Consider the following 14,477-nt stretch of genomic DNA (forward strand, 5'->3'; position numbering starts at 1 on the left):
TACAATCACCAACTGCAGTGGTGTTTATTATATCCTGTCTCTCTCTCTCTCTCTCTCTCTCTCTCTCTCTCTATATATATATATATATATATACTTTGTAAATGTTTTTATTCTGCTATGCTTATATGTAGAGGGTATTATATCCTGTCTCTCTCTCTCTATATATATATATATATATATACTTTGTAAATGTTTTTATTCTGTTATGCTTATATGTAGAGGGTATTATATAATAAATATTTGTTTACAACATACAGATGGAGCCCTGCTCATCTTATCCCTTTAATAAGATTAACTGAGCCAGTGCAGTGCTGTCAGACTTAAGGCCCATATACACGGGAGAGATGTGTGCTGAGCGTTCAGGGGGAGACGGGGGGCCGCTCATTTTACCCAGCGGGTGAAATGAGCGACTTGCTAGATTGGCCTGCATGGCAGGCCAATCTAGCACCAGCAATAGCGATGCGCGGGGCTGCGCATCGCTATCGCTGAGGGGGGTAAACACGAGTGATCTGTCCTTAAAATCTAAGCAATCTGGTCAGATTGCTTAGATTTTAAGCATGGATCTCTCCGTGAGTACCCCCCTTTAATCCCCTGCTGTATTGTTCCCTCTGTATTGTATTGCAGCTGAGAACAATAGATGAAAGGCTTATGCTAATAAACCTTGGTGCACCATGGTGCACCAGAAAAGGCTAGATGAGCGAGGCTCCATCTGTACTGTATGTCCTGTAATTGAGTATACAGTAGTAAAGGCATATTATATAAATGCGTCTCATACAGAACTGCAGAAACACACACAGCAATGCCTGTTAGGATGCATATCAAGCTGCTAACAAATGGTTAAGGAGGTTTCAGGGAAGTGGGTCTCTGGCATGCAGAAGGCGCGGGTGACGTAGAAGTACAGCACTGTCTATACTGCATAGCATTGCTGTACAATACTGATTGTATGGATAGGATCCGTTCATCACCGTTTCTAGTCATGGGAATCCAGCCTCTTATTAACAGCCCAGCTAAGTAACATACTAACATTTTTAAAAAGCTTAAAAACAGGATGCCACTATAAAAAACACAGCTGGCGTATATCACTGGGTTTATCATAATGCACAAAAAGTCACGTCTTACATGATGCTTTTAAGCAGGTTTATATCTTACCTCTTTCATGTAACTACGAATTCTGCTTTCACAGCTGTACCTCATGTAACTGGACTTGTTCTTATGCCGAGATTCTATGCCTAATAATGAAGAACACCTTGTAAATAAATATGATGGTTAGTCAACTGTTTTGTATTTTTAAATATAGAGACCAAACATGTTGTCAGTGTTGCATAGAGGAGCAGCTGCGCTAATGGGGTGGGGGTGAAGGGGGGGGGGGGGTTGTCAGTGGTACCTTACATAGGTTTGCTGCTTGTCTGAATGCAAGGGGTCCACCTATCACTAAAGGCAATAGTACTTTACAGAGAGATTGCAGCGCATCACCTATAATAATCAAGAGTGTAGATCCGTGATAAAACAATAATATCTGTTTATTGTAAAAAAAAAATAATTACAAAGTTCAACAAAATTGATGGGTAGTAGAATCTTGATGGCACTGATGAAGTCTTGTTGGACTCTATCAGAGTGCTAGAGTCCAACTTACATCAAGTCACAAACTTGCATAAAAAAGTTCATTCAGTGTGCAGTGTATTAAATGCTGCTATTTGTGTGTAGATTACACGCAGTAAAAAATACTATAAAAAAGCCAATGTTTAGGGTAACCAATGTCATTGTTCCCGATGCGCATAAAGTCCAGATCAAATAGAGCTGGGTTGCCAAGGGCCAGTAAAGGTCAGAGGGTGTTTTGCCAGCAAAACTGGGGTCTCTTAAAAAAGCTTAGCATGTTGATCGGGGACCCAAATGCTCCTCCTACCAACGCGTTTCACCTCCATGAGGCTTTGCCCCCTGAAATCATCAGAATGTCATTTACAGACAGCAGTAACGCCTGCAGCCTCGCTGCCAACCCTACAGACATGAGACACACCCTGTCGGTGGTGAGACCCTCCTGGGTCCAGCAGATTCTATATAATTATATGAAAAAAAATAAGAATTTACTCACCGGTAATTCTATTTCTCGTAGTCCGTAGTGGATGCTGGGAACTCCGTAAGGACCATGGGGAATAGACGGCTCCGCAGGAGACTGGGCACATCTAAAGAAAGCTTTAGGACTATCTGGTGTGCACTGGCTCCTCCCCCTATGACCCTCCTCCAAGCCTCAGTTAGGACACTGTGCCCGGAAGAGCTGACACAATAAGGAAGGATTTTGAATCCCGGGTAAGACTCATACCAGCCACACCAATCACACCGTATAACTCGTGATAGGAACCCCGGTTAACAGTATGATAACAAAAGGAGCCTCTGAACAGATGGCTCGCAATAATAACCCGATTTGTGTAACAATAACTATGTACAAGTATTGCAGACAATCCGCACTTGGGATGGGCGCCCAGCATCCACTACGGACTACGAGAAATAGAATTACCGGTGAGTAAATTCTTATTTTCTCTGACGTCCTTGTGGATGCTGGGAACTCCGTAAGGACCATGGGGATTATACCAAAGCTCCCAAACGGGCGGGAGAGTGCGGACGACTCTGCAACACCGAATGAGAGAACTCCAGGTCCTCCTCAGCCAGGGTATCAAATTTGTAGAATTTTGCAAACGTGTTTGCCCCTGACCAAGTAGCAGCTCGGCAAAGTTGTAAAGCCGAGACCCCTCGGGCAGCCGCCCAAGATGAGCCCACTTCCTTGTGGAATGGGCTTTTACAGATTTAGGCTGCGGCAGTCCTACCGCAGAATGCGCCAGCTGAATAGTGCTACAAATCCAGCACGCAATAGTCTGCTTAGAAGCAGGAGCACCCAGTTTGTTGGGTGCATACAGGATAAACAGCGAGTCAGTTTTCCTGACTCCAGCCGTCCTGGAAACATACATTTTCAGGGCCCTGACTACGTCCAGTAACTTGGAATCCTCCAAGTTCCCAGTAGCAGCAGGCACCCCAATAGGCTGGTTCAAGTGAAACGCTGATACCACCTTCGGGAGAAACTGAGGACGAGTCCTCAATTCTGCCCTATCCATATGGAAAATCAGATTAGGGCTTTTATAGGACAAAGCCGCCAATTCTGACACACGCCTGGCCGAAGCCAGGGCCAACAGCATGACCACTTTCCACGTGAGATATTTCAAATCCACAGTCTTAAGTGGTTCAAACCAATGTGATTTCAGGAACTCCAAAACCACATTGAGATCCCAAGGTGCCACTGGGGGCACAAAAGGAGGCTGAATATGTAGAACTCCCTTGACAAAAGTCTGGACTTCAGGCAGGGAAGCCAGTTCTTTCTGGAAGAAAATCGACAGGGCCGAAATCTGGACCTTAATGGAACCCAATTTGAGGCCCAACGTCACCCCTGTTTGCAGGAAATGCAGGAATCGACCCAGTTGAAATTCCTCCTTTGGGGCCTTCCTGGCCTCACACCACGCAACATATTTTCGCCAAATGCGGTGAAAATGGTTTGCGGTGACATCCTTCCTGGCTTTGATCAGGGTAGGAATGACTTCCTCCGGAATACCCTTTTCCTTCAGGATCCGGTGTTCAACCGCCATGCCGTCAAACGCAGCCGCGGTAAGTCTTGGAACAGACAGGGCCCCTGCTGCAGCAGGTCCTGTCTGAGCGGCAGAGGCCAAGGGTCCTCTGAAAGCATCTCTTGAAGTTCCGGGTACCAAGCTCTTCTTGGCCAATCCGGAACCACAAGTATAGTTTTCATTCCTCGCCTTCGTATTATTCTCAGTACCTTGGGAATGAGAGGCAGAGGAGGAAACACATAAACCGACTGGTACACCTTACTAGTGCGTCCACAGCGATCGCCTGAGGGTCCCTTGACCTGGCGCAATATCTTTTTAGCGTTTTGTTGAGGCGGGACGCCATCATGTCCACCTGTGGTCTTTCCCACCGGTTTACCAGCATTTGGAAGACTTCTGGATGAAGTCCCCATTCTCCCGGGTGGAGGTCGTGCCTGCTGAGGAAGTCTGCTTCCCAGTTGTCCACTCCCGGAATGAACACTGCTGTCAGTGCTAACACATGATTTTCCGCACATCGGAGAATCCTTGTGGCTTTTGCCATTGCCCTCCTGCTTCTTGTGCCGCCCTGTCTGTTTACATGGGCGACCGCCGTGATGTTGTCTGATTGGATCAGTACCGGCTGGTTCTGAAGCAGGGGCCTTGCTTGGCTTAGGGCATTGTAGATGGCCCTTAGCTCCAGAATATTTATGTGAAGCGAAATCTCCTGATCTGACCACAGTCCTTGGAAATTTCTTCCCTGTGTGACTGCCCCCCAGCCCCGAAGGCTGGCATCCGTGGTCACCAGGACCCAGTCCTGTATTCCGAATCTGCGGCCCTCTAGTAGATGAGCCCTCTGCAGCCACCACAGCAGCGACACCCTGGTCCTTGCCGACAGGGTTATCCGCTGTTGCATCTGGAGATGGGACCCGGACCATTTGTCCAACAGGTCCCACTGGAAAGTCCTTGCGTGGAACCTTCCGAATGGAATTGCTTCGTACGAAGCCACCATTTTTCCCAGGACTCGTGTGCATTGATGTACCGACACCTGTCCTAGTTTTAGGAGGTCTCTGACTAGAGATGACAACTCCTCGGCTTTTTCCACTGGAAGAAACACTTTTTTCTGGTCTGTGTCCAGAATCATTCCCAGGAACAGAAGACGTGTCGTCGGGGCCAGCTGTGACTTTGGAATATTGAGAATCCAGCCGTGCTGTTGTAGCACTTCCCGAGAAAGTGCTACCCCCACTACCAACTGTTCTTTGGACCTCGCCTTTATCAGGAGATCGTCCAAGTACGGGATAATTAAAACTCCCTTCTTGCGAAGGAGTATCATCATTTCGGCCATTACCTTGGTAAAGACCCTCGGTGCCGTGGATAACCCAAACGGCAGCGTCTGGAACTGATAGTGACAGTCCTGTACCACAAATCTGAGGTACTCCTGGTGAGGGGGGTAAATGGGGACATGTAGGTACGCATCCTTGATGTCCAGGGAGACCATGTAATCCCCCTCTTCCAGGCTCGCAATAACCGCCCTGAGCGATTCCATCTTGAACTTGAACCTTTTGATATAAGTGTTCAAGGCTTTTAAATTTAAGATGGGTCTCACCGAACCGTCCGGTTTCGGTACCACAAACATTGTGGAATAGTAACCCTTTCCTTGCTGAAGGAGGGGTACCTTGACAATCACTTGCTGTGAATACAGTTTTTGGATAGCCACCAACACTGCCTCCCTGGCAGAGGGAGTTGCTGGTAAGGCAGATTTTAGAAAACGGCGGGGGGGGGACGTCTCGAATTCCAGCCTGTACCCCTGAGATACTACTTGAAGGATCCAGGGATCCACCTGTGAGAGAGCTCACTGTGTGCTGAAATTTCTGAGACGGGCCCCCACCGTACCCGGGTCCGCCTGTGAAGCCCCAGCGTCATGCTGTGGATTTACCGGACGCGGGGGAGGACTTTTGCTCTTGGGAACTGGCTGTATGCTGCAGCTTTTTCCCTCTACCTTTGCCTCTCGGCAGAAAGGACGCGCCTCGAGCCCTCTTGTGTTTTTGGGGCCGAAAGGACTGTACATGATAATACGGTGCTTTCTTTTGCTGTGGGGTAGCTTGTGGCAAAAATGTCGATTTCCCAGCCGTAGCTGTGGAAACGAGGTCTGAAAGACCATCCCCAAACAGTTCCACCCCCTTATAAGGCAAAACTTCCATGTGCCTTTTTGAATCGGCATCACCTGACCACTGCCGAGTCCATAACCCCCTTCTGGCGGCAATGGACATAGCGCTTATTTTTTATGCCAGCCGGCAAATATCCCTCTGTGCATCACGCATGTATAAGACAGCGTCCTTTATATGCTCTACTGTCAGCAAAATATTGTCCCTATCTAGGGTATCAATATTATCCAACAGGGAATCTGACCCGCAGCAGCAGCACTGCACATCCATGCTGATGCAATCGCTGGTCGCAATATAATGCCCGTGTGTGTATATATAGCTTTTAGGGTAGCTTCCTGCTTTCTATCGGCAGGATCCTTTAGGGCGGCCGTATCCGGAGACGGTAGTGCCACCTGTTTTGATAAACGTGTAAGCGCTTTATCTACCCTAGGGGATGTTTCCCAACGTGACCTATCCTCTGGCGGGAAAGGGTACGCTGCCAATAACCGTTTAGAAATTATCAATTTCTTATCGGGGGAAGTCCAGGCTTCCGCACACACCTCATTTAATTCCTCAGATGCAGGAAAAACTACTGGGAGTTTTTTCTCACCAAACATAATACCCTTTTTTGTGGTACAGGTTGAGTATCCCATATCCAAATATTCCGAAATACGGAATATTCCGAAATACGGACTTTTTTGAGTGAGAGTGAGATAGTGAAACCTTTGTTTTTTGATGGCTCAATGTACACAATCTTTGTTTAATACACAAAGTTATTAAAAATACTGTATTAAATGACCTTCAGGCTGTGTGTATAAGGTGTATATGAAACATAAATGAATTGTATAAATGTAGACACACTTTGTTTAATGCACAAAGTTATAAAAAATATTGGCTAAAATGACCTTCAGGCTGTGTGTATAAGGTGTATATGAAACATAAATGCATTCTGTGCTTAGATTTAGGTCCCATCACCATGATATCTCATTATGGTATGCAATTATTCCAAAATACGGAAAAATCCGATATCCAAAATACCTCTGGTCCCAAGCATTTTGGATAAGGGATACTCAACCTGTACCTGGGGTACTATCAGAAATGTGTAATACATTTTTTATTTCCTCAATCATGTAACGGGTGGACCTATTGGAGGGTACATTAGTCTCATCGTCGTCGACACTGGAGTCGGTATCCGTGTCGACATCTGTGTCTGCCATCTGAGGTAGCGGGCGTTTTAAAGCCCCTGATGACATTTGAGACGCTGGAACAGTCACAAGCTGAGTAGCCGGCTGTCCTATGTCGTCAAACCTTTTATGTAAGGAGCTGACACTGTCACGTAATTCCTTCCATAAGTCCATCCACACAGGTGTCGACCCCTCAGGGGGTGACAACACATTTACAGGCATTTGCTCTGCCTCCACATCATTTTCCTCATCATACATGTCGACACAGCGGTACCGACACACAGCACACACACAGGGAATGCTCTGACAGAGGACAGGACCCCACAAAGCCCTTTGGGGAGACAGAGGGAGAGTATGCCAGCACACACCAGAGCGCTATATACCACAGGGATATCACCTATAAAGTGTGTTTTCCCCTTATAGCTGCATATATATTATACTGCGCCTAAATTTGTGCCCCCCCTCTCTTTTTTACCCTTTCTGTAGTGCAGGACTGCAGGGGAGAGCCAGGGAGCGATCCTTCCAGCGGAGCTGTGAGGGAAAATGGCGCCAGTGTGCTGAAGGAGATGGCCCCGCCCCTTTTTCGTCGGGCTTTCTCCCGCAATTTTAAGATTTCTGGCAGGGGTTAATATACACCTATATAGCCTCTGGGGCTATATATGGTGTCAGTTTGCCAGCCAAGGTGTTATTTATTGCTGCTCAGGGCGCCCCCCCAGCGCCCTGCACCCATCAGTGACCGCAGTGTGTGGTGTGCATGAGGAGCCATGGCGCACAGCTGCAGTGCTGTGCGCTACCTTGGAGAAGACAGAAGTCTTCAGCCGCCGATTTTCCGGACCTTCTTGCTTCTGGCTCTGTAAGGGGGACGGCGGCGCGGCTCCGGGAACGGACGACGAGGTCGGGTCCTGTGTGCGATCCCTCTGGAGCTAATGGTGTCCAGTAGCCTAAGAAGCCCAAGCTACCACCACTTAGGTAGGTTCGCTTCTTCTCCCCTTAGTCCCTCGATGCAGTGAGCCTGTTGCCAGCAGGTCTCACTGAAAATAAAAAACCTAACATATACTTTCTTTCTAGGAGATCAGGAGAGCCCCTAGTGTGCATTCAGCTCTGCCGGGCACAGAAATCTAACTGAGGCTTGGAGGAGGGTCATAGGGGGAGGAGCCAGTGCACACCAGATAGTCCTAAAGCTTTCTTTAGATGTGCCCAGTCTCCTGCGGAGCCGTCTATTCCCCATGGTCCTTACGGAGTTCCCAGCATCCACTAGGACGTCAGAGAAAGCTTGATAAATAGTCCCCTACATCTTCTAAGTGATATTTAAATGTAATTATACCTTTGCCTCTAACAGTTGTGGCATCATAAAATAAAAAATGGTATTCACATATATATTACTCTCCTTTTCTATAAACTCAGATGGTGGATGTGACCAGGTGTCAGAAAAATCTATTAAACACCCTCCCGTGTCTCAGCAGTTTCCTCATATCAGAGTAACGTCACATGGGAGTATGACAGTGGTGCGAATTACTACTGCTAGGGAACGCACAATCCTTAAGGGAGATAGGATGAAAGGATGAAGTCACTCCACAGATACCAAGAAGAAAATAGAGAACTAAATGGCTTAATTACTTATAGTATACATGTAGCGGATTGCAGTTGATTTACCGACGGACACAATATGACGGTCATATTCCCGACAGCCATTGACGGACAGTCAAAATGCAGACATGTTCAAAATGCCGACATTGGGGGTAATTCAGACTGCATCGCTGCAGTCTGAATTACCCCCAATGTAGGGCGGGGTAGGGCGACATGTGGGCCGGACTAGCCCTTTGCTGGTGTCCCCCTGGCATGTCTGAGAAAGTGATCGTAGATGTGCTAAATTTAGCACACCAATAATCAGATCTGAATTAGGCCCATAGTCAGAATACTGATATTTGAAATGACGATACAGGTTGAGTATCCCATATCCATATATTCCGAAATACGGAATATTCCGAAATACGGACTTTTTTGAGTGAGAGTGAGATAGTGAAACCTTTGTTTTTTGATGGCTTAATGTAAACAAACTTTGTTTAATACACAAAGTTATTAATAATATTGTATTAAATGTCCTTCAGGCTGTGTATATAAGGTGTATATGAAACATAAATGAATTGTGTGAATGTAGACACACTTTGTTTAATGCACAATGTTATAAAAAATATTGGCTAAAATGACCTTCAGGCTGTGTGTATAAGGTGTATATGTAACATAAATGCATTCTGTGCTTAGATTTAGGTCCCATCACCATGGTATCTCATTATGATATGCAATTATTCCAAAATACGGAAAAATCCCATATCCAAAATACCTCTGGTCCCAAGCATTTTGGATAAGGGAGACTCATCCTGTATGTCAAAATGGCGACAATGCGTTTTTAAGGAATTTTTGCCCCAAAACAGACTTGTTCATACTTTACCATCCCAGTGGACCTGGAGGGGGGAGTATAATAGTGTACAGAGCTTAGTGAAGCACTGTGCCCGAATCATGGCGAGCGCAGCACACCATACGAGGGGACACTGTTTATTTAGACAGTGTCCATGTAGACCTATGTCCTTATTTTGACATGTCGGCATTTCAAATGTGTCGTTATTTTGACGGTAGGTCAATGGTTGTCGGGATTATGACAGTCTGTAAATCATACTGAACCCCATGTAGCCTGTGCGTGTGTCCCGTGGCTGCTCGCACCTGCGTGATTCACCTAGTTTGTCATATGTATGCTGTACTGATTTTCTATATGCTCTTTTCATTTAGTAATGTTATTGTATATGTCAGTTGTTATAGTGAAGTGTGACACTGGAATATGGCTGGTGATGGCAAAGAAGGAGAGTCCTAACAGACCCATTAATGTGGGCAGTCCGAATAATAGAGTAATAAATGTGGACTTATGGTATTCTTACATTAAGATTCTATCTATCTATCTATCTATCTATCTATCTATCTATATATATATATATATATATATATATACACAGAGTAAAAACCACAGCACTCACCGCACCAGAAGCGGGGCACAGCTATGCACTTACCACTCACAGGGTGGGGTGCATGTAACACTGCACTCTCTACCACAGAAGCGGGGTACACAGCTGTACTTACCACTCACAGGGCGGGGTGCATGTAGCCCATGACCACATCGCTCTAATAAATACAAACAGAGAACCCAGCACTCACCAAAGTAAACTCACTTATCCTCAACAATTCAATAAATAAATGATGGGGGTTTAGTTGGTGGATTGGCCAATGCACGGAAGCCTGTATACCGATTCAAGGTACCCCACCTTCATACAGGTCCTACACTATCACAGAGTCTTAAAACCTGACTACCACACTGCTGCATCATCTGCCTGCTAGATGTAATGTGTACCTGCCACAGACTATATGGCTTTTAAAGGCACACTAGTCACCTATTGCACTGGCTCAAAGATGATTGCTAAAAAACAGCTGAGACAGGTTCAGGATAATGAAGTCCACACAGGGGTGCATGAGAAAGCTAGTGGCCACGGTTAATAAGAGCTAACCATAGATTAACCCCTTCATATACACACAGAGTAAAAACCACAGCACTCACCGCACCAGAAGCGGGGCACAGCTATGCACTTACCACTCACAGGGTGGGGTGCATGTAACACTGCACTCTCTACCACAGAAGCGGGGTACACAGCTGTACTTACCACTCACAGGGCGGGGTGCATGTAGCCCATGACCACATCGCTCTAATAAATACAAACAGAGAACCCAGCACTCACCAAAGTAAACTCACTTATCCTCAACAATTCAATAAATAAATGATGGGGGTTTAGTTGGTGGATTGGCCAATGCACGGAAGCCTGTATACCGATTCAAGGTACCCCACCTTCATACAGGTCCTACACTATCACAGAGTCTTAAAACCTGACTACCACACTGCTGCATCATCTGCCTGCTAGATGTAATGTGTACCTGCCACAGACTATATGGCTTTTAAAGGCACACTAGTCACCTATTGCACTGGCTCAAAGATGATTGCTAAAAAACAGCTGAGACAGGTTCAGGATAATGAAGTCCACACAGGGGTGCATGAGAAAGCTAGTGGCCACGGTTAATAAGAGCTAACCATAGATTAACCCCTTCATATACACACAGAGTAAAAACCACAGCACTCACCGCACCAGAAGCGGGGCACAGCTATGCACTTACCACTCACAGGGTGGGGTGCATGTAACACTGCACTCTCTACCACAGAAGCGGGGTACACAGCTGTACTTACCACTCACAGGGCGGGGTGCATGTAGCCCATGACCACATCGCTCTAATAAATACAAACAGAGAACCCAGCACTCACCAAAGTAAACTCACTTATCCTCAACAATTCAATAAATAAATGATGGGGGTTTAGTTGGTGGATTGGCCAATGCACGGAAGCCTGTATACCGATTCAAGGTACCCCACCTTCATACAGGTCCTACACTATCACAGAGTCTTAAAACCTGACTACCACACTGCTGCATCATCTGCCTGCTAGATGTAATGTGTACCTGCCACAGACTATATGGCTTTTAAAGGCACACTAGTCACCTATTGCACTGGCTCAAAGATGATTGCTAAAAAACAGCTGAGACAGGTTCAGGATAATGAAGTCCACACAGGGGTGCATGAGAAAGCTAGTGGCCACGGTTAATAAGAGCTAACCATAGATTAACCCCTTCATATACACACAGAGTAAAAACCACAGCACTCACCGCACCAGAAGCGGGGCACAGCTATGCACTTACCACTCACAGGGTGGGGTGCATGTAACACTGCACTCTCTACCACAGAAGCGGGGTACACAGCTGTACTTACCACTCACAGGGCGGGGTGCATGTAGCCCATGACCACATCGCTCTAATAAATACAAACAGAGAACCCAGCACTCACCAAAGTAAACTCACTTATCCTCAACAATTCAATAAATAAATGATGGGGGTTTAGTTGGTGGATTGGCCAATGCACGGAAGCCTGTATACCGATTCAAGGTACCCCACCTTCATACAGGTCCTACACTATCACAGAGTCTTAAAACCTGACTACCACACTGCTGCATCATCTGCCTGCTAGATGTAATGTGTACCTGCCACAGACTATATGGCTTTTAAAGGCACACTAGTCACCTATTGCACTGGCTCAAAGATGATTGCTAAAAAACAGCTGAGACAGGTTCAGGATAATGAAGTCCACACAGGGGTGCATGAGAAAGCTAGTGGCCACGGTTAATAAGAGCTAACCATAGATTAACCCCTTCATATACACACAGAGTAAAAACCACAGCACTCACCGCACCAGAAGCGGGGCACAGCTATGCACTTACCACTCACAGGGTGGGGTGCATGTAACACTGCACTCTCTACCACAGAAGCGGGGTACACAGCTGTACTTACCACTCACAGGGCGGGGTGCATGTAGCCCATGACCACATCGCTCTAATAAATACAAACAGAGAACCCAGCACTCACCAAAGTAAACTCACTTATCCTCAACAATTCAATAAATAAATGATGGGGGTTTAGTTGGTGGATTGGCCAATGCACGGAAGCCTGTATACCGATTCAAGGTACCCCACCTTCATACAGGTCCTACACTATCACAGAGTCTTAAAACCTGACTACCACACTGCTGCATCATCTGCCTGCTAGATGTAATGTGTACCTGCCACAGACTATATGGCTTTTAAAGGCACACTAGTCACCTATTGCACTGGCTCAAAGATGATTGCTAAAAAACAGCTGAGACAGGTTCAGGATAATGAAGTCCACACAGGGGTGCATGAGAAAGCTAGTGGCCACGGTTAATAAGAGCTAACCATAGATTAACCCCTTCATATACACACAGAGTAAAAACCACAGCACTCACCGCACCAGAAGCGGGGCACAGCTATGCACTTACCACTCACAGGGTGGGGTGCATGTAACACTGCACTCTCTACCACAGAAGCGGGGTACACAGCTGTACTTACCACTCACAGGGCGGGGTGCATGTAGCCCATGACCACATCGCTCTAATAAATACAAACAGAGAACCCAGCACTCACCAAAGTAAACTCACTTATCCTCAACAATTCAATAAATAAATGATGGGGGTTTAGTTGGTGGATTGGCCAATGCACGGAAGCCTGTATACCGATTCAAGGTACCCCACCTTCATACAGGTCCTACACTATCACAGAGTCTTAAAACCTGACTACCACACTGCTGCATCATCTGCCTGCTAGATGTAATGTGTACCTGCCACAGACTATATGGCTTTTAAAGGCACACTAGTCACCTATTGCACTGGCTCAAAGATGATTGCTAAAAAACAGCTGAGACAGGTTCAGGATAATGAAGTCCACACAGGGGTGCATGAGAAAGCTAGTGGCCACGGTTAATAAGAGCTAACCATAGATTAACCCCTTCATATACACACAGAGTAAAAACCACAGCACTCACCGCACCAGAAGCGGGGCACAGCTATGCACTTACCACTCACAGGGTGGGGTGCATGTAACACTGCACTCTCTACCACAGAAGCGGGGTACACAGCTGTACTTACCACTCACAGGGCGGGGTGCATGTAGCCCATGACCACATCGCTCTAATAAATACAAACAGAGAACCCAGCACTCACCAAAGTAAACTCACTTATCCTCAACAATTCAATAAATAAATGATGGGGGTTTAGTTGGTGGATTGGCCAATGCACGGAAGCCTGTATACCGATTCAAGGTACCCCACCTTCATACAGGTCCTACACTATCACAGAGTCTTAAAACCTGACTACCACACTGCTGCATCATCTGCCTGCTAGATGTAATGTGTACCTGCCACAGACTATATGGCTTTTAAAGGCACACTAGTCACCTATTGCACTGGCTCAAAGATGATTGCTAAAAAACAGCTGAGACAGGTTCAGGATAATGAAGTCCACACAGGGGTGCATATATTGGGGCAGTACGGAAGGTGTAATGGTTAGCATTACTGCCTCACAGCACTGAGGTCATAGGTTCAATTCCCACCGTGGCCCTAACTGTGTGGAGTTTGTATATTCTCCCCATACTTGCGTGGGTTTCCTCCCACAATCCCAAAATATACTGGTAGGTTAATTGGATCCCTAGTGTGAATGTGTGTACGTGTACATGTGGTAAGGAATATAGATTGTAAACTCCACTGGGGCAGGAACTGATGTGAATGACCAAGTATTTGTGTAAAGCGCTGCGGAATATTTGTGCGCTATATAAATAACTGGTAATAAATAAATAAATATATTGTATTGTGCAAAGTAAAAGGGCACCATTCAATGTGATGGCTGTTCAATCATCCAAACTAACCTTCAAACCAAGGCTCGTCTTCTTCCCGACTTTCTGCCAAGATGTTTTCATTAAGGTTGCTGATAAAGTCAACAAGTATTTTCCGTCTCTTGGGAGCCTGTTCGTCGGACAATAGTCTTCTTGCCGCCTCCGTAACATCCACCTGCCTCTTGTAAAACGCCTTCAGTAGCCGATCTATGTCTGTGACAACTGTTGTCACCAAAAACAAAATACA

The 14,477-nt window shown here is 46.2% G+C and overlaps 1 protein-coding gene across 2 annotated transcripts in view; it reads right to left on the reverse strand.

The window, feature by feature from the left end:
• DFFB (DNA fragmentation factor subunit beta) overlaps positions 1–14,477 on the reverse strand; it is a 94,227-nt gene that overhangs the window by 52,885 nt on the left and 26,865 nt on the right. For both annotated transcript variants that reach the window (XM_063943465.1, XM_063943464.1), the window contains exons 3-4: positions 14,264–14,452; positions 1,150–1,229 (exon numbers count right to left, since the gene is read on the reverse strand). In XM_063943465.1, coding sequence (XP_063799535.1) covers positions 1,150–1,229; positions 14,264–14,452 — 269 coding nt within the window. The remainder of the gene's footprint in view (positions 1–1,149; positions 1,230–14,263; positions 14,453–14,477) is intronic.

This window comes from Pseudophryne corroboree, chromosome 10 (assembly GCF_028390025.1).
Source record: "Pseudophryne corroboree isolate aPseCor3 chromosome 10, aPseCor3.hap2, whole genome shotgun sequence".
NCBI lineage: Eukaryota > Metazoa > Chordata > Amphibia > Anura > Myobatrachidae > Pseudophryne > Pseudophryne corroboree.